The sequence below is a fragment of the Peromyscus leucopus genome, chromosome 15 (assembly GCF_004664715.2).
Source record: "Peromyscus leucopus breed LL Stock chromosome 15, UCI_PerLeu_2.1, whole genome shotgun sequence".
Classification (NCBI taxonomy): domain Eukaryota; kingdom Metazoa; phylum Chordata; class Mammalia; order Rodentia; family Cricetidae; genus Peromyscus; species Peromyscus leucopus.
The window spans coordinates 36,233,504-36,248,704 of record NC_051076.1 but is presented as its reverse complement, the minus strand read 5'-3'; the positions used below and the strand labels follow the sequence as shown (position 1 = coordinate 36,248,704).

The 15,201-nt window shown below is 39.0% G+C and overlaps 1 protein-coding gene across 1 annotated transcript in view; it reads right to left on the bottom strand.

Moving 5' to 3' along the window:
* Positions 1 to 4,558: 4,558 nt before the first annotated feature.
* Positions 4,559 to 15,201, bottom strand: part of Prrc2c (proline rich coiled-coil 2C) — a 79,994-nt gene continuing 69,351 nt past the window's right edge. Inside the window, exons 28-35 of the mRNA XM_028864436.2 lie at positions 14,130 to 14,242; positions 13,640 to 13,776; positions 12,664 to 12,895; positions 12,159 to 12,266; positions 10,603 to 10,821; positions 9,916 to 10,019; positions 9,457 to 9,583; positions 4,559 to 6,466 (exon numbers count right to left, since the gene is read on the bottom strand). Of these exons, the coding sequence (XP_028720269.1) occupies positions 6,209 to 6,466; positions 9,457 to 9,583; positions 9,916 to 10,019; positions 10,603 to 10,821; positions 12,159 to 12,266; positions 12,664 to 12,895; positions 13,640 to 13,776; positions 14,130 to 14,242 (1,298 nt within the window). The 3' untranslated portion in view covers positions 4,559 to 6,208. The remainder of the gene's footprint in view (positions 6,467 to 9,456; positions 9,584 to 9,915; positions 10,020 to 10,602; positions 10,822 to 12,158; positions 12,267 to 12,663; positions 12,896 to 13,639; positions 13,777 to 14,129; positions 14,243 to 15,201) is intronic.

Here is a 15,201-nt window from a genome sequence, read left to right as displayed (position 1 = left end):
GGACTGCTGAGACATCCAGCCTGGAGGCTTAACAACTATGGGATTCTTGGCCCCTTCATTATGAGACAGTATTTGTTGAAGTACCTGGAGTCAGCCTAGTAAATCCCATATATATTTTATTTATTCTATCAATTATATTCATTTAACTGACCCTGACTAATACTTTGGCTTTACAAATTTGATGTTTCTTTTCTAACTTTCATGGCTATTCTTCTTATGAGGTCTGTCTTTTCTGAGCTCTAGTGATCAGGGCTTTCTTCATCATCTATGTTCAGGTTTCCACCAAGTATATCCTGCAATGTGGTCTTGGGTGTCAAGGACACCTGCTTTACTTCGTCTTTCTCTTGGAATTTCCTTATCTCCAAAATAACTTGGCTGGGTATTGTAATCTTGTCAGCTGTCTATTCTCAGAGCTCAAAATTATTCTCTGTGTCCTTGACTTTCCGGGTGTCTGTGGAGGTAACAATGTAATTCTATTGAGTTTGCTTTTATTAGCTTGCTGCTTCTCCTTGCAGCTTTCACTGTTAACAGCACTAAGACAGAATTTGAACTATGTGACATGGAGAGTTCCTTTCTTCTATTTGAGTTTTAAATGCCTCCAAGCATCCATCTTCTCCTAGATTTGAGGGATTTTGTTATTCTACAGAACATGTTTTTCCTCTATACCAGACTCACATTTGGTCTCTCAGTCACATTCCAGGTCTTGAAAGTCACAGTTATGATTGATAGTTTTCCTTTACTGCTATCAGATTCATCAACCTTGTCTTCAATCCTTTGTACTTGATCCACTGATGTGCTTTGTTTTCGTTTTTTGAGACAGGGTGTCTCTGGGTAACAGCTCTGGCTGTCCTGGATCTCACTCTGAAGACCAGGCTGGCCTCAAACTTAAGAGATCTGCCTGCCTCTGCCTGGGCTCACTGGGTTCACTGCTATAGAGACCAGAGAAATCTCAATCTGCAACAAAATCGTGTGACAATCTCTCTAGCAGAGTAAGTAACGTTTAGTGGGTTTTGAAAGTACAAAAGAGTGCCGGGTACAACTCCAGGAACACGAACTGCCAAGGCCATGGGTGGGTTAGGACTTCTGTTGGTCTTTTCTGTGTTGAACACACAGATTGCAAGCCCAGCGCCACTTTGAGATCTTTGGCAGCAGTTAACTCTGCAGCTCACATGATTGAGCCTGTATGATAGTGAGTATTCAGAGATGGGTAATGCCTGGGGGGCGCTCACCAACCTAAGACAGAGCGATTGTGTGGCCTGGGCAGGCGTCTCCATGATGGCTAAGGTGACCTGCTGACGTCCCACACAACCTAAGTCAGAAGCTCATTTATTAGTGAAAGGGGGACCTATAGGTCCCTGGCCCCCGATTTGGGTAACTGTTGCCTTGCTTGCTGACCTTGACCTTGATATCCTCCCTATGCTAATTCCCTCCTGGGTTTCACTCTCCTGTCTGTGTATCCTGCATAATGGGCGTTAACAGCTTAGATGCAAGATTGTAAAATGTGGTAGCAAACTTCTGCCCTCTGGGGTTCTCCCATTGTGCTGTAAGCCTGTATTTAAGACCCCCTCCCTCCTTCAATAAATGGCATTCAGCATTAAAAAAAAAAAGATTTGTATGATTTATCTCCTCCCAAACCCTTACCTCTCATAAATCTCTCATCCACATCTCTACATGTCTTATCCACTGACTTGTTTCCTCTTTGAGATCATTAATCAGCTTTTAAAATTAGGTTGCATTCTTGTCTGGCATTTCAATCATTCAATATTTAGATTTAGAATTTGAACTCACAAACTTTTGGATCATTTCGCTTTTCTTTCCTCCCCTTTACAAATTTGGTTTCCTTGTTATTTGTGCAAATGTTGGTTTGGGTATCTTTTCAGATGGGATCTTTTTGACTAAAGCTTTCATGTGACTAAGCACTTTTTTTTTCATACATCTATACAATGTATTGATTGTACTCATACACACCCACTGCTTTCTGGTATACCCTCCCTTTCTTTTTGAATCCCTTCCTCCCACCTAGTTCCTTTAGTACACCATTAAAGGAAGTAACATCCCTTCCTGCAATCATTATGCCACTATTTCCCCAGGAACGGGTAGGGACTTATGGATACTCTCTTTCCGTGGTGAAAACTGAGTCCAATCTCTTTTATATAGTTGTAGGTCTCTTATATGGTCATTCATGCATCCTTTGCTTTTATCAGTGCTCGAGTACTAACAATGATACCCACAGCAAGGACACTAAAATAGCTCAAGTATTTCTCGGATAAATTAGGAACTTAAAAAAAATAAACAGAGGAGCTACACAGAGAAACCCTGTCTCGAAAAAACCAAAAAAAGAAAAAAAAAATAGAGAACAGAAAGAGGGAAAGTGAGGGAAGTATATAGGATGAAAAATAGTGGAGAATAAGAAATACACAAATCAGTAAAGAAACAGTATTACTTCCTTGCCGAGATGGACAATATGTTTCTTGTTTACTTGTTCAGGGGACAGAGAGAAAAGCAATCATTTTTTTGGCTGGATTCAAACTAATAGAAAAGGGCTATTTGGAGTGGTCCTGCCTTTTCTGTTTTTGAGACTGGGTTTCTCTGTGTAGCCTTGGCTGTCCTGGAACTCACTCTGTAGACCAGGTTGGCCTCCAACTCAGAGACCTGCCTGCCTCTGCCTCCAGAAACATGGGGTCCTTATGGGAGGTGAGGCTCCATGTAAAGCTGGGAGAGCAGTTTCATGGAGAGGGATGGTGAGGGAGGTGTGTACTACCCTGGCCTGGCTAGTCCTGCACATCAGCCACAATCACAGCTCTTCACTGCTTCTGATATGCAGATTAGTATAGAACTCCCTTAAGCTGCTCCCACCAGCAGAGCCCACAGATCAAATTGGGTGACCCTTTATAGAGAAGCATTCTGGCATCACCATGTGGTTTGAAGAAATGTTAGCAAAATGGCTGTGATTCTCACTGGTCATCTCTGGGGTATATGTGGAAAGCAGTCCAGACTGTGCTAGGACTGCAGAGACAGCACTGGCTGATGGCCTACCCCATCTGTCTCAGCCCACCTCTGGCACTCACTCAGCAGGTCTTGGCCCACTTCTGAGGTTGGGCTGCAATTCCCAAATGGATGTTGCTTCTGCAGTGCAAGCATATACATCTTCCATGACTTGTGACCAGATCTGCTTCCTAAGCTCGAAGTTGGTGCAGCTGACTGATGTTCAGGAAGGCCACTCTCTTTAGTTGGGGTTAGATTAGGGTGAGACTTTGGAGTCTACTGGTAAAAAATGCTGAGGCTTCTGTCTGCTCTACTCCCTCCAGTAAAAGGTCTGTTAAATACAATGGGCAACAGCACCAGTCTGCCCCCAAAGGGAAGTTGACACATAACTAGGTGAAAACCAAACACTAAAGATCGGGAAATTGTAGTTACAAAAGTAGTTCTCAACCTTCCTAATGCCGTGATCCTTTAAAGGCTGTTGTGGTGAACCCCAACCATAAAATGATTTGTTGCTATTTTATAACTACTTTTGCTACTTTTACGAACTGTATTGTAAATATGTCTTAGACAACCCCATGAAAGGGTTGTTCAACCCAAAGGGGTCAAGACCCCACAGGTTGAGAACCACTGACTTACACAAATGTTGACTTTTTCCATTGCAGACCTAGGCCAAAGTATCAGTGGTGTTTTACGCAACTGAGTAGCACATACTGGTGTGTAGACACAATGCAAGCTTTATGGAGATTAAACTTAGGGTTGGAATGGAATACATGAAGTAGCAGTGACAGAAGTGACTTAATAAGAAGGCAAATATGTGATGTAGTGACTATAGCTCTTTGTCACAGTTTCTAACCCTCTCACAGACCTGAAAGCTCAGTCAATGTCCGAGTATTTTAAGTGTGTAGGAACCACAATCTATCAATGACCCAGTGACTGGCTCTGCTAAAGCTATCTAGAAGCTATGTGTCAAACATACAGGAATAAACAAAATCTTCCAGAGCTTTGTCAAGTCAGAAAATACTAGTAATGACTGTGAATGTGCTAAAAAAAAAAAAAAAAAAAAAAAAAAAAAAGTACCGAGAAACATGCAAATATTCAGGTCTACTTTTGGTCCTTCCACTTCTATCCAAGAATGGTAAAATGTTTTCTGTTTGGCATTTTAAACCATCAAGATCAATCTTAGAGTTCTCCTCATCTGACTCTCTAATTATAGGTTGTTTTTATTTTTCCCAGAGACAGGGCTTCTATGGTTCCTCTCTCCCCCTCCCCGCACAGGGTCTCACAGCCCAGGCTGGGCTTCAAACTTGCTACCTAGATGAGAGTGACCTTTAACACCTGGTCCTTCTCTTGTTTCATCTCCCAAAGTCTTGATTATCCTGAGAACATGGGCCATAATTATTACCCTCCACAACAATACTGACTTTGACTGAATAAGCTTCAAAATTCTTGAAATTCATCCAAAATTTGGATGACAATATTTTTCCCCCTAGAGTGTAAATGTATTCTTGGTTATGGTCTCTGGTACATTCATAAGCCTTGCTTCAGATTTTGGAATGGATTAGAAGCTGCACGATTCATTATTTAGAGAATACTTTATTAGTTTTTGTAATCAAACCCACGTAGATAAGACCTTACATATTTAATACAGTGCGTTACCCCTGTACAAATGGAAAAAAAAATTAAGTTCAACATTTCTAGACCAATATGGCTGTTAATTTCTGTACAATGCCAACTCAACACGGTAAACTGGGATACTTTTTTCCAAAGTTGACAGCACAGCTAGTTTCCAAAAATTCAAATTATATATATGTATATATATATTTATATTTATATAAAAAGACCAATAATAGCAGTATGTTATGCATCAATAGCAGCAACAGCTTTTCCAGGTTCTGCAGTCACTTGAACAAAATTGTAGAGACATCCAGCACACTCAATTAAAAAAAAAAAGAAAGAAAGTAAAAAACAAAACCCCAGAAAACAGCACAGTCCTGTTACTCTTGTGGTACCTGGCACCATTTGTTTTTTTAAATTAGTTTCTCAATCATCATCTGGAAAGAAAACATTCTGAGCAACATCATTAAAAACAGCTCTGATAAAGCACAGTCACTACTATGTATCATAAAGCAGGTACAAGCTATTTTACATTCACAGAGGTATGATACAGTACTGTCCTACACCTATAATACTAGAGGATACAATTGAAAAGGCATTATTTGAGACTTGATTCTACTTTTCCAGCAGAGGGCCCAAAGGATGGTATGACAAGCTCTGTAAAGAAACACTCTTAGATAGGATTTCCTTTCACCTAGTGGCACAGTTCTAAGGATTCATTCTCTCATGAACATCAGCTAAAAACCGTTATTAAAAAAAATGAAAGAATACCCCTAAAACAAAACCTTATAACCACTGGATTCAAATGAAGATGATCTAGTGGAGACAAGCAAGACCTCACCTTACCAACACTTTATCAAATCTGTTATGCTTAAATGGTGAGACCTCCAAGGAAGGAAGGAGATGCCAAGTAGTGCTTCAAAGCTTCGGACCACAATCAAAACACAGCATCATTTTAAACAGAAGCAGAAGCCAAATGTTGCTCACTTGAATATACTCAAGAATGCTGACATCAGTATTTAATCATCTGCTCACTCATCCAGGAAGAAGGGGAGATCAGTTACTACTGTACTTTATTGTGTTCAACCCAATCACCATGTTACAAAAATAACAAGCTGCCGTAATAAAAAATAAGGCTCCTCTATCCAGCACCAGTTAGCATCATTTTACTTTCAAGCCTAGAAATGCCACAGACACATCCAAAGAACACAAGGGAGCAAAAGAACCACAGCTGATCTATCTATCAATGGGACCACCCAGTGCCCAACTGAGCCATGGTGGTGTCATTTTCCTTCTACTTTTGGTGTTTCATTGAATCACAAAGCTCCTTCCTTAGGTCTAAACTGTATGCACTTATGTACGTGTGGACACACTTGTATATAAAGCGACTGAAGATGCACGTCAACCAAGCAGACGTTACACAGTAGGTGCAAGCCTCCTTTTAACTGGAGTGGCAGCTCTGTCAGTGTAAATGCTCTATGCCCCTTGAGCATCTTCAAGCTCTACACAGGATAACGTCACAGACCATTCCACCCCCTGGCTGCTGGCATTATTTGACTTCATTTTCCCTGCCCACCCATCCCCAATGCCCCCAAATAAACCAAAGCTTTTAAGATTTTGTTTCTTCAGTTTTGATCGCCTGAGGTTTGATTGGTCCAGTTCTAACAGGCTTGGTGGTTATGGTGGGCGCAGGGGGTGGCTTTTCTTCTACTTTTTCCTGACAGGCACCAGGAGGGTCCGTCAGTGTTTCGGGGGGTTTACTTGAATCACTGTCCACTTTCTGGGCTTTGCCTCCTATCTGTTTGCTCTGTTGCTGTTCAGAGAAGAACCGTTGCGTGGACTGAAGAACCTCTGCTCTCTGCTTTGCCTTAAAAAAAAATAAGAAAACAAAAACTGAAAATACTGCAACATCACCAAAGCCTCTCAAATCAATCTCAGTTCAAATTTTTGTACCAATCACAAAAATCAGTTTTCCCTAAGTTGGTTTGGCCCCATTGATCTTTCAGTTTTTAATATATAGGCTTCTTCCTATCTTTGAAAATATTCTATGTGATTTTTAAAAAAATTCCGGAAACAAGACCACCTCCCACCATCTTCTAGCGTCTGCCCTCTTATAAACAATAAAATACACATTGCTGTTGGTTTGTAATTTTTAGGGGGGAACAGCTCACGGATACTTTATTCAGGGAGGCTGCTTGCAAATCTGAAAACATACATGTACTGTAACACTTAAAACTTCTAGTTATCAATATGTGGTCTACAATAAAATGAAAAGGAAGCACTTATATTGTGGCATTACCAACACCTAGGACCAAATGTCTTGTGGCTGAGTCCTCTTCCCACAGCTCTCTTCTGCAGGGGAAGAGCATCAGAAATTAGTAACTACAACTTCACTTGATCACTAAGTTCTGATAGCTCCTACCACATTCTGAGCTGGTAAATAATCTTAGTTTCATTGACTCTGTGCCCCAAAGAAGGTACTTAGGTTAATCTGTAAATCATAGTACTACAACATATACAATTAAAACCTAACTCTCTACCCCTCTTTCACATGACAAAAAGAAAACAACAACAAAACTCCTTCATGTTCTAGAGGTAACCCATACTATCTAAAGATCTAGAAACCTAAGAAATAGTTAAGAAACTATTATTATTAAGCTCTAATGCCATTTCTAACATGAGAAGTGTTTGAAAATCAAGTGGCAAGTAGCCAGGAGCAGAAGGCTACCCAATCTGCAAAGCTTTTGGGGCTGGTACTTTAGTAGTAACCAACAGATGGAGCCCTAGGCAAGCCTAACAAAACTAAGTGATGTGTAACAAGACTTCTCCTAAAGGGGAGACTTTGAGTTGTATTACTCAGCATTAGAAACACAAAGGCTATCAGTCAATTAGCTGAATTCTTTAATCAGCATTATCACAAACATGTTTCTAATTCAGAGTAAAGCATTACTGTGCACATTCTCCTGCTTGTAAGCACTAATCTCGTCTAATCCATGTCATGATAAAGCAAGTAAAATCACTAAGATTCTTAGAGTCACCCCTAAAGCGATTACAGAAACAAACTCTAACTGGTTATACAGGCAGACTGGTAAGATTTATGCTGACAACTGTCCCCACACAGACTCCTAATGGCCTCAGCAAACCCATGTTTATTTGTGCCTTTCATCATGAAGGATCCCAAGTGCTTTACTGAGTTCATTTATACTTATATTCTAGAATATAGCCATTTCAAGTGGCAGGCAAAAAAAAGGATGTAGAAAACAGTTTGAGATGAAAAATTACTTAAATGACTTGTGAATAAAAAAAAAAAAAAAAAAAAAAAAATCAGAGATAGCTAACATGTCTTACCCATTCCAGAGTTCACATAACCATGATTATGTATTACACTGGGTAGGGGAGGGGAGGTCAGGGAGGGAAGGGGAAAAAAGAAATAAAACGGGGTAACTTGTAATAAACAATCCATATCACATTTTTTAATACTTAAAAAAATAGTGCATCCAAACTCAGATCTCCCTCACTTATTTCAAAAGCAATTCATTTGGATATAGTTTAAACATTAATTTGATTCCTGACTACAGTGGCAAAGGGGGGGGGGTCATAAAAAGGAGGAAAAGGTAAGGATGGAAGGAAGAAAAAAATGGGGTGTGTGTGTGGTGGTGTGAATAAAAGTAGTTAGCTTGGTTAAGTCTAATAAAGACAACGAATGCCTGGATATATCGTTATGGGTCCAGAGGCATTTAAGACATGGTTCAGAGACAGACTGTTGCTCTGTTGGCTGTTAACACTGTACTAACCTTCATATCTTGTTCAGCCTTCAACGCAGCCTGGGCCTGATTACCTCTGACTCCAGATAGTGATCCACAAGGACCCCTGGCTACATGTGGCAAACGAGCATGGCTCATGAGGCCTGTGGTCAGCGGAGGAGGCATCTGACTGGCCAGTGCCATTGGTGGCCTCTGTACAGGCGCTGGGAAGGTGTTAGTATGTGGGGCTCTTACCAATGGAGGGACCAGGTTAGGCTGAGAGAGAATCTGAGTGAAAAAACAAAACATACAACATTGAACTGTTAAAAAAAAAAAAAAGCCAACTAGACTAGGTTGGCTTATCCCAGAGTAAACCTGTGCCCACTTTGCCAGTTTTTAGATCGTGCCATTCCATTAATAAGGACAAAGAACATACAGGCCATGCTTATAAAGTTTAACAGAAAAATTAGGCAAAGCATGCTATGGCACTTCAGCTGCAAATTCTATAGGGGAGATAGAAAGGATCCAAATAAGTAGGATTGTGGGATCTTTAAAGGGACAACTGCAGAAAAGCACACTTCTAAGCCAAACATGATCTGAAGACAAAGTAATTCAACAAATGTGTTTCTTAGGAACCAAGTCTAGCCTATGAGTTATCAACCTTAGTCAGTCTTCAATATGATCAATAAGGGAAGGAGAAGCAAACATACCCACCCACTTATTTAAAACATTCTGAAACTCTTACTGCAACTATAGATACCATAAAAACAAAAACCCACTTTAGGCCTGGAAAACTTAAGCACTGGGACCCTTCGCTGAGAATTAAACTTCTTCAAAAAAAGACAAAAGGAACAGGACTCAAACTTCAAGAGTTGTGTGGGGAATCTTGAGTATTTCTACTGTCTGCTTTAAAACTAAACAACGAGTGCCTGTGTATTTATAAACAATAGAAAGAATATATTTGAGTATCATACATCCACTGTTAAAGCCAGACAAGTCTTCACTCAGAGGTGCACATCTTAACTGGTTCACCCATGATCATAAAACCACAACTTTAGTCAGATTAGCCACCATTTACAAGCACTACATTCATTCTCCCCCAGGAGCTGCCTACCTGGGGTGCAAACTGTGCAGGAAATGGTTGAGTCATTCTCACTGTGGCAGGGGCTGACTGGAATTGCTTCTGATAAACAATGCTGTTCATTTTACTAGACTGGCTGTTTGGACTTGTCGAAGTAGCCCTTGGAAAAGAAGTCACTGGTTAGTAGAGTAGTGCCAAGTAAATAATGCTGTTAGATTTTCAAAGATATTTTCTTTTGCGTTTCCATCACATTTACTTGTTAATTAAAAAACAAAAAAATCCCATGGTAGTGCTATTAAGAGAAGCAAAGGTGAGAAAGAGTTCCTATACTTGTATTAAAAAGGATGTCCTTAAAATACAGTGTTAACATCTTAGATAAAACTAACAAAATAAATGTCTTAATCACTTCTGCTTAACATAGGACTGATAAAACAATTGAATTTCTTCATTACTTTTCAATTTCCTAAGCAAATTTAAATGTCAATTCCTTACCGGAACGGACTAGACGTTGGTGTGGTGCTTCGGCCACCAATTGGAGGTGTCCCTGGTTTGATATCAATGCCACTCCCAAAGGCTTTTAGTTCCATTTCAGACATCTGAGAAAAAACACAAAATAAAGTTAACATTCCTTTAATTCTGTGCTTAATGTCCTATATATGATGGTTAAACTATAGAATCCTATAGTTGGTTTCAAATTTCATAGTCACTGGGTCAAGCAGACTTTTATCATTGAGAGATTATGTAATAATAAAGTTTCATAAAAACCCTCTGAATTAGACAAAAACAGGGAGTGTAAAAGGTAGCAAATAATGATGTTAGAAAAACAAGCATACATGCATGTGAGGTTTTCGGTGGGGTTGTAAAAATTGATGTTTTATTTACATTATACCTTACTTATGTATTTATTTAGTGAGTATCAGTACATTTTGTGGGTTCCTTCCACCATACGGGTTCCTGGGATTGAACTGAGGTCTTAGGCCTTGGCAACAGGTGACTTTACCCAATGAGCCATCTTAAAGCTGTTTTAAAGTTGTATCTGTTTTATTGTGTGCGCGCACACGCGTATGTTTGTGTGACTGTCATGTGTACATGCATTTTATCTTCATGGACAACACTAACAGAACATACACATCTCTTAACTCTAAGCACCATCAGCAGAAAGCCCTTCTGTACACTAACCTTTCCTGTGGCTGCCATCATGCTATGCTGTGTTCCAGCAGGGATTAAGCCTCTGAAAGGCTGGCTGACTTGTGCAGGGCGGCTCAGGCTTGGGGCCTGTGCTTGTGGTGTTGTGTGCTGTAACTGGGGCTGAAGTGTCTGAGGCAAAGCAATCAGAGGCTGTCCTGCAGATCCAAAATTAGTCAAGGAGAGTTGAGATGCTGGTAAAGGTACTGTAACCTAGAAAAAGAAGCAAAGAGAAACTGTAATACATACGAGGTCTTCAAAGACTTTTAAAATGAACAATGTAAGAATATTTTCATCAAATATCCATCAAATCTTTAGGTAAGTATCACTATTTTCTTTTTCCTCTTTAAGACAAGATCTCACTATGTAATCCTGGCTGACCTTGAACTCAGAGATCTGCTTGCCTCTGTCTTCCAAGTTCGGGGGTTTAAAGGTATGAAGCTCTGCACTCAGCCCTAACTATCTCTATTCTTGTATTAGTGGTCTGATGACAATATACAGCCATATGCTGCATAACAACAGGGACAGGTCTTGAGAAATGTGCTGTCTGGTGATTTCATTACCATATGAACATCAAGATTACAGTTCTGTATATGTTAACTGTAGTGAAGAAACTATATTCAATGAAATGATGACTAACTTTGAAGATACTCACTCATAGTGCATGTCAAATATACAAAACAGAATCCAAGCAGCAAAAGTTCCCTCCACCAATACTGCCATATTATTTGCAAGTCTGGTCAAAATGAGTGTTCTTAACAAAAACTTTCTAATTTTCATACAACTTTTTTTTTTTTTCTTTTTTTTTCGAGACAGGGTTTCTCTGTGTAGCTTTGCGCCTTTCCTGGATCTCCCTCTGTAGACCAGGCTGGCCTTGAACTCACAGAGATCCACCTGCCTCTGCCTCCCTAGTGCTGGGACTAAGGGCGTGCACCACCATCGCCTGGCACATACAAACAACTTTTACGCGTCAATAAAATATTATGAACCGTCATTCCTATCAGTGGCAAACCAAAGCAAAGGATTAATGACTTGCCCTTCTCTAGCCTTCTACCATGTGTAATAATGCCAGAAGAGAACATTCATTTTCCACTGGAAATCTAACTGTATCCACACATTTAAGGTGCTGTCTTTACTGCCACTCTTTGCTATAGCACCAAAGTTATTAACTTGTTTAGAGTTTTTTTTTTTACCTCTAACACTAATGGGCATGTCACATTATATTCTTGAAAAAATGGTTTTCAAACTTTCATATTCATGGATTCTTTTCTTAGAAGCTGTAAGAAACTTACATGGAAACTCAGCTTTAAAAAAAAAAAGAGAAAAAACTAGAATGAATTAGAGGTGGAGGTAGAGTGAAGAGCTGGCTGTTATAGGACTGAAGGAAGCACCTTTAGCTTTCAGTGGAGCTAATGGAATCCCCAGAACATTGCAGTGAAGTTTGAAAATCACTTCCTCTATCTTGGTTCTATATAAATATCCAAAGAATAACAAAAGCAATACAAAGAATAATATAGAAAATTGAGGAAATTTACCATGCCATAGTTTACCTGCTGGAGAGCACTTGGTGATTGGGCAGTGTTATAGAAATTTGTCTGACCAGGCTGCTGTACTTGTCCAGAATAAAGATTTGAGGCCTGGGTAAGATTTGCTCTTGCCTAGAAAAATTTACAAGAAAACAGAAGAATAAATAAATAAATAAATAAATAAATAAATAAATAAATAAATAAATAAGAAGGAAATTCCCATGCAATCTGTATCAATAAGATCATTTTAAAAGGGAAGATCTTAGTCAGGTGTGGTGGTGCACGCCTTCAATCCCAGTGCTTGGGAGATAGAGACAGTTTGAGTTTGAGGCCAGCCTGGTATACAAAGTGAGTTTCAGGATGGCCAGAGATACAGAGAGAGAAAAACCCTGTCTCAAAAAACCAAAACAACAACAAAAATCTTTTTTTCTTTGTAAATTACTATGTGCTTAAAAGAATCTGGATAAAAAAACAAAAAACAAAATCAAAACCCAACAAGAACACCCTGATTAAGCAAGCACTCCTTTACCTGAAGAAGATGTGTGTCAATCAGCTGAGAACTTCCTAGTCCTGACGCCTGCCCCAGTTGATGCTCATACAGTATAGGGATAGGCTGAGTATTTGAAGTCTGCTGAAAGGCAAGGCCCGATTGTGCTTTGGCAAGTTCCTGGTGCTGGACAGTTGGGAAGTTGTGGATAGCTGTACCAGAGAGGACCACAGAAGGCTGGGACAGACTGCTTTGCATAAAGGCTGGCTGTGATCTATGTAAATATTAAGGAATAGAAGGTCATGTTATACATTAATTTTATTTAGAATCTGAAAATCTTAAGAACAAGTATCTCAAATGACCAAGTACTCTAATTAGTAATGAGGTAGAGAAGGCAATGTCTATGGCCACTTTTTTCAAGTCCAGCATGCATCAGAGCTCTATATGCAAAAGTTCGGAGGCTCCACATGCAAAAGCCTGCTCTTAGCAACAACAGTTTACATTTTACCTCCTAATTATGATAACCGATTCAAGTTTTACATGTTCATTACAAAACTGAGAGCCAAACCTAGTTTTCTCTTTGATGTGTGTGTGACACCCTTCCCCCCCCCCCCCCCCCCCCCCCCGGTCTGTCTTAAGACAAGTATGGAAGAAAATAAAGTTTCTTGTTTTGTTGTTTTGAGACAGGATCTCACTCTATGGCCTAGGCTGGTCTTGAACTTGCAGTGATTCTTCTGCCTCTGTCTCCGAAGTGCTGGGACTCTTAAGTTTGAGTCACCATCCTCTAATCAAGACGGCTGCCCACAGGTTATAAAAATCCTATCTGAACCATGAACAAAACAGAAGAAAACAAGGCCTAACTGAAATCACCAAAGACAGGCTTGCAACATATAATGAATATGCTTAATTATTTAGTTTATAACATGGTACCCTAGGGCTTGGGGAAACAGAGTTAGCACTAGATACCACATAATCTGCAATTATAATACTAAAAATATCAACTTTTAATGCAATTTACCTATATGGTTGAATTGAAGAACTGAATAATTCCTGAGCCTGGGAAACAGCAGGTCCAGCCCCCAAACTCAGCTGGGCTTGATGCTGCCCTTGCAGTGGGGCATAAATAGGAATTGGAATCTGCTGAACTGATGTTGGCTGCAATGAAAAAAACAAACAAACAAACAAAAAGTGCATATATAGGTACAAGCTTCATACATACAAATCACAAGACTGAGAAAATAAAAACAACAGAAATCCAGACATAAAAATAAAAGATTTATAGTATATATCAGCTCCCTTTTAACACTAATTTTCTTTTTAATCTATGACTTACTGCATAACGATAACTATTAAGCTCTGATAATTTGGGGAATTAAAATTTTTTCCCCCAAGTTTTGCTAATAGACTATACACAAGACAATTCAAGGTATTTTTTTTTTTTTTTAAAAAAAAAAAAAACAAAAACAAAAACAACTAAGAATCCAAGAGAAGTGTCAAAGACTGTTTACCTGAGAGAGGCCTGGTTGGAAACCTTGCTGTTGAGCCAGGGAAGGTGGAGCCAACCGTGCATGCTGGGTATTGAATAGATGACTTGTGTCCATATAGAAGGCTGGAATTTGAGCTATAGACCATCAGGAAAAATAAACAGTATTGTCTAAATTTCAGAATTTTCAAATCAGTAAACCAAATTGCTTACAGCAGTAAAAAAATATTTTCTAGCTGATTTCAAATGTAAGCCCTCTGAAAATTAATAGTCAAAGAAAAAGTGTAAATGTTAAGACATAAAACTTCTAGTGAGGAAGTGTATGTAAATAACACACTATAAATCTGGCACTACTGGATCATATGAAATAGATGCTCTCATATGTTCTCAATTGGCTGCGTATTAGAAATATTTCACACAAAAATTGAACTTAACCACTGAACCAGCAAATCCACTCCAATTTTAAACTACTGACTAGAATAGGGCAACATATTTCAAAGCAATTGGGATTTAATAATTAAAAAGTTTGGCATAGATTTTAAATATATTTTTACATATTTCAAACATACAATTTTGTGATTTGCTGTCGTTGTAAAGCAATATATTCTGACGACCCAAGCATACTATTTTTTGTGACTATTATACAACAGTCAAATGAACAACCTTAAACTTATCAGATAGGAATCAAGATTCTTATTTATAAAATAGTCAATATAGATGAATACACAAATCTTGTAAGAAAGAACTGTTAATTCACAAACTATGCATTGCTAGTAAAACAATACCTTAGATATTAGATAACAGATGTTAGCTACTAATAACCTTATTATGAATGGCATTATTCAGAATTTAAACCATCAGCAAGTTTAAGCATTTGTGATGGCCACTGTAACAGTCACCATTACAATATTTTCTTGTTTGCTGTTCTTATGTTCTTTTTTTTTTTTTTTTTAAAGATTTATTTATTATGTATATAGTGTTCTGCCTGCATGTATGCTGTGCACCAGAAGAGGGTACCAGATCTCACTATGGATGGTTGTGAGCCACCATGTGGTTGCTGGGAATTGAACTCAGGACCTCTGGAAGAACAGCCAGTG